This window comes from Bidens hawaiensis, unplaced genomic scaffold, assembly GCF_021521415.1.
Source record: "Bidens hawaiensis isolate Kalapana, Puna unplaced genomic scaffold, B.hawaiensis_p1.1 tig00038005_1, whole genome shotgun sequence".
NCBI lineage: Eukaryota > Viridiplantae > Streptophyta > Magnoliopsida > Asterales > Asteraceae > Bidens > Bidens hawaiensis.
Genome location: NW_027505512.1, coordinates 142,501 through 150,139, shown reverse-complemented (window position 1 = coordinate 150,139; position 7,639 = coordinate 142,501). Strand labels below are relative to the sequence as shown.

The window sequence follows — 7,639 nt, the reverse complement described above, 5'->3', positions numbered from 1 at the left end:
AACTTCAGGGCTTGGCACGTTCCACGAGTTCGGCACGCAAACCGAGACTAACTATGTGTAAGAAGGTGTGATTTGGTGTGAGATGAATGTGCCGTATCCCTCCCTATTTATAGCTTATTTTGGGAACCATCGCGTAGCGCGATGGTCTCTTCTACTGGGGCATCGCGTAGCGCGATGTCAGGGAATGGCGCGTGGCATGCTGACTCAGCCTTAGCGTCTGCCACGTGTCCTCTCGTTGCTACACATGTCTGTTGCGTCATACAACTCCATCGGGTAGCGCGATGGTCTTGTTCCTGGGCTCATCGCGTAGCGCGATGGGTTCCTGAGATCAGATTTTCACTTCAGGTGCCTTGTTTTTTGATAACTTGCCACTTCTTGGTCATACTTCCATCTAAACGCCACATTACGCCCATCGCCCGAGTCCGAGTCCGAGCGTGTGCGCGTCGGGTGCTTCGCACCCTCTGCTAGGACTATGAAGAGTGGTTGGCCACATAGGAACATTACTATGGAAACTCTCTTCTTTATAAAGAGCTTCCAATTCTTTTCTTCTTTCCATGTGGATGAAAGTTCCCTTCTTTATTTTATACCCATGTGAAGTGATTACATTTTCGTCCATCTTTCCATGTGGGATGGAATTTTCCCATTTCCTTAACATGAGATATCTTTATTTTTCTTATCTTCTTTTCTCCCATTACTTGGCTTGAAATTATTTTTGATCCTTCAACTTTTAAAGTTGACATTTTTAGTCCAAAATATTTATGGGATTTTCTAGGATGTTACATGTTGGGGTCGAGGAAGTCCAAAATGCTCGACTCTAAATGTTGAAAAGTGAATTTGAGAAACTCAAGTTGGTGGAAGACGAGACTGTTGATCAGTTTGTAGGAAAAATAACCGGTATGGTTTCAAAGGCAACGGGTCTTGGTCACGTATTCGAGCAATATGTTTTGGTGAAGACGTTACTTGACGTAGTTCCAGACAAATACTTCCAACTGGTAGCCTCAATCAAGCAAACTGTTGATCTCGACAATATGAGGTTTAAAGATGCTGTTGGAAGACTTAAGGCATTTGAGTACCGTTTACGAGGGAGAGAACGCGCTTCTGAGTCTCAAAGTCAGTTACTTTTTAATCGATCAGAAGTAGTTACAAAGGCAAATCGTATGATAAGTCCGGTAACCGAGGTAGAGATGGGACGAGTTCATGGGAACGTGGAAGAGGCCGGGAAACCTGAGGACAAGGATTGTACGAAACCGACTGACAGGTAAGAGAAAGAAAGATTGCTCACAAATGAAATGTTTTCGGTGTGACGAGATGGGACACTTCACGTCCTCGTGTCCGGAACGAAGACGAGCAAATCAGAAAGCAATCTGTCTGAAACGAAAGAACAAGCCGATCGTGGCCCAGCTGGTTATTTAAATCTTCAAGAAACGGTTTACTTAAACGAAGAATGATTTAACCCGAGAAAGCTTGAAGCCGAGAAAGTGGAAGAAAGCACTTGGTATCTCGACAACGGAGCGTCGAACCACATGACAGGTAACCAGTCGTATTATTCCGAACTCAACAATAATATAACGGGTAAGGTAAAATTCTGGGATGGGTCGTGTGCTGATATATGCAATAAAGGGATGATTTTATTAAAATTGAAAACAGGAGATGATCGGGTTTTATCCGATGTTTATTTTGTACCAAGTTTGAAAGATAATATAATAAGTCTCAGTCAAGCAATGGAGAGTAGGTGTAATGCTCATATGAAGGAGGATTATTTGCTCTTGTACGATGACGGGGGTAAACTTATGATGAAGGCGTTTCGAACGAGAAACCAACCATACACGATTAAATTAACCGTGGGAGTTCTGGGTTATGTTAAGAAATTCACTCCGATTCAGAAAAAGTTAAACGATTCGGGAACACAAGATGATCAAGGAAAACTGTTGTTTGCTCTATTAGATGACAATAATCGCAACCAAAGGAGCAGTTATGCGAGTTCATGCGACCGGGGAATGGTTGGGGACATGGTCATAAAGGAGGTCGAGTTGGGGAGAGCCGAAAGAACAAAGTCATGGATCAAGAGAAGTTCCAAGAAATAAAGACCAAGATGATGAGGATTATTATGGTTGTGAAAGCCAAGAAGGTCAGGATCATGGGTCAAATCGAAAAGGAACAAAAGAGGCATGTTTGAAGTAAACGGTCCTCCTATTCCGGTTCGGAAATTTTGGTGGGGGGGGGGGTGATTGTTGGAGTTGATTCCTAAATCGAGTTATGGATCGGGAATGTGGGGGCCAGTTCGAGCTAATGGATCGATCTCATTAATTAATTAATTATTGCAATTAGAGATAATTATCTATTTTATTTATTATATTTTATTTAATAGATAAATAAGAGTTTGTGCTTTACTCTAATTGTAATCGAGCCTCTATATAACCCCAAAGAATTGATGTAAGGGTTAACGTAGAATTGATTAATTTTTGAGTTATTTTCTTGATTAATAAAATTGGTGACTTGTGGCAAAGTATACTCCGAGTTTAGTTCGTGTTCGATTAACCAATTGCATTTCGCCTCCCGTGATTATCAAGTAGGAGCCAGCGGTATAGTTTATTGGGGGAAGTTGTCTAGCAAAAGTTAGACAACTATGCTCTTCAAATTTAGAGATTGCGACAGCCTAATAACAAGAAACTTTACGTTTTAAAATATATAAAAAATAAATAATAACATAGCTACCTCTAAATTTGGTAACTGAAAACATATAATAGAAAAACTTGTACTTTCCATCATCAGTTCCGTAAGGCTGAGGGGTGTGGGGGGCTCTAACGGGGGCGCGAGTGGGGGCTCCAGCCAATAATATTGTGACGTGTGGCAGAGAGAGAAACTGGATAAGATGGGTGATGGAGCCCCCGCTGGAGCCCCTGGCCCTGGTGTGGAGGGGCTCCAGCAGGGGCTCCAGCGGATTTTATTTTTATTTTTTATAAATATATTCAAAAAACGTATTATTAAAAAAACTCATAAATTATTAAAAAAAACACACATTAAAAAAAAACACATTAATATCTAAAAATAAAAAAAAAATTAAAGTACTAAAAAAACATTATTCTTATTCTTCGGCTTGGTCTTCTTCGATCAACCTCTTTCGGATACGTTTCTTTTGCTTTTCCATCAGCATTTGATCGACCGGATTTAGGTTACTGAAGTCTCTTGTAAGGAAGTCCAAATCTCTCATTCGACTTTTTTCCTTTTTGTCATTAGAGACCACCTCCATGGTTTTGTTGAATTTATTGAGGGATTCAACAAGATCGACGATGTTTACGGCTCCCCCCTCAGCCGGTTTTTTCCCCTTGGCGTCCCGTCCCAATGGCCGCCTCCTCGGCGGTGAAGACGTTTCCTCCCCCGCAATGTTTAGGTCGAATCCAACGCGGCAATCCGACCCGGCAGTAGTGCTATACGCTCCAGACGAACTAGTTTTAGACCGTTTCGGCCCTACTTCCGCATCAGTGTCCGGCGCCACCAGCTCAACCCACTTGGAACACCTTTTCAACCTCTCCCACAACTTTACATCGTCCCACGTCTTCACCGTCCCATACCTCCGCAAACACTCCTGCCTCCACTCTTCGACAGTGAAATTGTAAACCGCCAAATCATCACTGCCACTTGGTCTCATACGACCGGCGTTCCTGTTGAAAAGATTAGTAAACAAGCCGACAAATTTTCTGATTTCGGACCACCGACCCGAAATCATATCGGCATTTCGCTCTGTACTCCCAACGAGCGTATAGAACGTCTCCCTAACCTTTGTCCAAAAAACCTTGCTTTTTTGGTAGTCGGCTGCAAAATGAATAATTAAATTAGATTTCCAGTTAACTTTTTTAATTAACTATTTTTTTAAAAATCATTATTAAAAACGTTAAAACAATTACCGCAACGCCGATCCTCAGAAATGACTATCCAAGCCCGACACAAGGCTTCCTTCTCATCCGATGACCACGGAGTGGTTTTCCGTTTCATCCTCGGAGTCAAAGCCGGTCCCGGCCCGTCCGTTGCAAGTTGTTTTTTTCGGTGGACGCGTCTTCTTGCTCTCGTAGCATCACCGTGTGATTCTTGTGTCTCCGGAACAACAAAGTTAGGAGACGGTTGTATGTTGGATTGTTGAAAGCCGGATGTTTCTTGCGACCCCGAAAAAAACATCGATTGGTCTGGTGACGACCATAAATCGTCGTAACTATAACCTGAATCTAGGTTTGGGTACCAATTTCCAGACATGTTTTTAAAAAAAAGTTTGAAAGATGGGTTGATTTTGGGTTTTTTTTTGAAGTTGTGGTAATTGTTTTATATGATTTTGGGTGTGGTAATTGTTTTAGGTGATATTGAGTTTATATATAGGAAGAATAAATTTTTTTTTATTAAATTAAAGAGCCCAACGGCTCATTTTTGTACACTCCAACGGCTATGTCACGCACCCCAATGTTCCTTTACGCCACCTTTCTCCCGCGACCCCCTTGCGCCTGCTTTGAATTCCGCGCTCGCGCCCCTCTCGCGCCCCGGTGGTGTGGTGCTCGCGTCCGGGCTCTCGCGCCCCCGCTGAAGCCCCACACCCCTCAGCCTAGTATCTTTAGTCAACATATGGCACCAAAGACTGACAACACATCACTTTGATCCACCACCACCTGCAAATCAACCACTACCATACCATTAGGTTTCAATTTCACTTCCAAACAAACCACCATGGACAAATTCAAACTGGCTTCATCCTCCTTCGGCGAACGCTTACTCACCGGCAGCCGCCTCGTCGGCACCAAAATGAAAGAGATTTTACAAACCCCAACCCCCGAGTCCAAAATCGTCGACGATGCCACGTCAGAGACGCTAGAAAACCCTAACTGGGGGCTCAATATGCGAATATGCGCCATGATTAACGCAGAGCAGTATAACGGCACCGAGATCGTTAAGGCGATTAAGAAGAAGGTATTGTTAACTAAGAGTGTTGTCACCCAGCGGTTGAGTTTGGATTTATTGGAGACGTGTACGTCCAATTGCGATAAGGTCTTTTCGGAAGTGGCGTCCGAGAAGGTGCTGGATGATATGGTGGCGATGGTTCGGGATGAGAAGACGAATGAGCGGAACCGAACAAAGGCGGTGAGGTTGATTCGGGCGTGGGGCGAGTCGGACGAGCTTGCGTATTTGCCCGTTTTTCGACAGACTTACGTGGTCAGTATTATTTGTTGTTTTATGTTTGATTTGATTAGGTTGTTTTTAATTAATTGTTTTGAGTTGATGAAGACAAATTAAGCGCGATAAGTGTAAAAAGAGGCTATAATTGATCATCTAAAATTAGCATATAGTTGTAAGAATCGCGTGTAGGTCCTGAGTTGGCAATGCCTACAACCTTGAAAATTAGGATGCGAAATATTTATATATTTGTCAGTTTGCCTTACCATTAATATTCTGCATAATATATGTGTCCGAGGAGCTTGTGTATTTGCTGGTTTTTCAGCAGACTTACTTGGTGAGTGAACATATTATTTGTAGTTTTGTGTTTAGGTGTTTCATGTTTGATTAATAGAGTTGTTTTTATTTTTTTTGTTCGGATTGTTTGAGTTGATGAAGACAAATTAGGCACCATAAGCATTAAAAATAGGCCACAATTGATAATTGATCATCTTATTTTGGAATGTGAAATTTTATTTGATATTTCTTTATTTGCCTTACCATTAATATTCTGTGTAATATGGCTATGGTTAATGATAGTGTTGTAGAACTTGCTAGGTGCTATTCCGGTGGTGGAGTACTGTACCGCTGTGGGGTACTGACTAGCGGTCAATAGGAATTAATTGGATTTGAATGTAATATGTGATTTTTCAAAGTTATACACGCACATACGAAGTTTTTGAAAATTTTATATATAGTTTCTTGAAATACGTATAGTTTTTTAAATACTTCAAAGATTTTGCCCAATTTTGACCGAATTTCACTAAAAAAAACCATTGGGCCACCTAGGAATGAGTTGGGCTGATTTAGGGCGATTAGGTCCGACTAGCGATCATATGGTCCAATTTGCTGAAATCGCATCGGCTAGCCTCCGATATCCGATTAATTGGCGCCTAAGAACGATTTTTGTAATACTGGCTAATGACTTTATAAAATTTATTAACTATTTTTTGCATCTAGGTCTTTTTATGTTTGATTAAATTTGTTTTTTCCCAATTGTTTGAGTAGATGAAGACAAATTAAGCATCGTAAGAGTTAAATGTTTTATGATCTATTTAACATTAGAGGCCATAAGTGATCATCTAAAATAGGAATGTGAAGTATTTAGATATTTATTTGTTAATCTTTCCATTATTATGCTGCATAATATGGCTGGCTTTATGTAGGGTAGTGGAGGGGCTACAATTTTTTTTGGGGGGGAGGGGGGGATATGTAGCCCGGGGGCGGTGTTGTAGCCCAAAAATCGCCCCCCCAACCTATAGTTGATCTCCACATCCGCATCCCCCCATCCCAAGACTTAGTCTTAATGACTTGAGAAGTATTTTTAGTTTCAATAGTATTATCATCCATTGTTAGTTTTTTTAATTTCTTGTTGGTTTCTAGAGAATCGAATGTTTGTGAAGTTAGAAAGCAATCGTGGAATAAAGGTTTTCTCAGTAGATCATTGTTTTTTGTATTATATACCTTTTCATTATCAAGAAAGCATCTAGACATCAACACCATTATTATTTATTAGACATTAGACTATCACACAATAATTGCAACTTTGACCTAATAATTAAATAGATGTGGTCAAGTATAAGCAAAGTACCAAGAGCAGTAGGTGCATTTTTAATGAAGTCATAATATTATTTCCACAAAGATTATTGGGTTGGGTCTTGGGAGTCTAATGGACCAGTTCTAATGATACGAACCCGTTCAAATTCAAGGGAGCTGAAGGGTCCATGGAAGATGAAAAGCTAAAGGAAGCCGAAGGGTCTAAGTAACCGCTTCGATTATTACTACCATTCGGGTTATATATATGTTCTTGTCATAGTTTATAGGATATCCATGTTTGATATATTAAAAATATTAGGGTTTGTTAACCTTGTATTTTGAGAATTGCCATCTCGAATCGGCTAACCGAAGACTAGCCCATCTCGAATCGGGTCAACTATCCTTGTTCGTATTTATTTCAATCAATCTAATTTCGGGGTTCTATCATTTGGTTCAATTGCCGGGAAATTCGAATGGCGCTTACAACCGGGATTCGGTTATCGCTACCCAATTATCAGCCATTGCGTTATGATTAGACTCCATCCTAGCAAATCTGAATGATGATATTGCAGCAGTCAAGACTCAGATGATCAGAGATGGCAGTTACCGTGAAAGAGCAAACGAGAATCGGAAGAAATCAGTGGCGGAGGACAGCTTAATGGCCGACAAAAAAGATGAGAATGTTAACTCTGAAAGCTGGAATGGTCACCATCAGATTCAGGATATTAAATCTGACAAAGAACCTGAGGGTGCTCATGATACAGTGACAAATCTGTTCAACAAAGAAACCCCGGATAGCAACCCTAGCGTTGACGAAGATCGACTTGAACATGTTTCGGATGTTCAATCGAAGATTGAAGATCACTCTTTGGGTGTTAAATTGAAGATTGAAGATTGGGAAACTCAGTTG

General features: G+C 40.9%; 2 protein-coding genes across 2 annotated transcripts in view; both read left to right on the top strand.

Annotated features, from left to right (window-relative positions):
• Window positions 1–818: 818 nt before the first annotated feature.
• LOC143613662 (uncharacterized) lies at window positions 819–2,084 on the top strand. The gene is made up of 3 exons (XM_077087311.1): window positions 819–1,258; window positions 1,460–1,530; window positions 1,648–2,084. The coding sequence occupies exons 1-3, from the start codon at window positions 819–821 to the stop codon at window positions 2,082–2,084; spliced, it is 948 nt and encodes a 315-aa protein (XP_076943426.1).
• Window positions 2,085–4,710: 2,626 nt separating this feature from the next.
• Window positions 4,711–7,639, top strand: part of LOC143613658 (TOM1-like protein 2) — a 10,109-nt gene continuing 7,180 nt past the window's right edge. Inside the window, exon 1 of the mRNA XM_077087309.1 lies at window positions 4,711–5,193. Within this exon, the coding sequence (XP_076943424.1) occupies window positions 4,711–5,193 (483 nt within the window). The remainder of the gene's footprint in view (window positions 5,194–7,639) is intronic.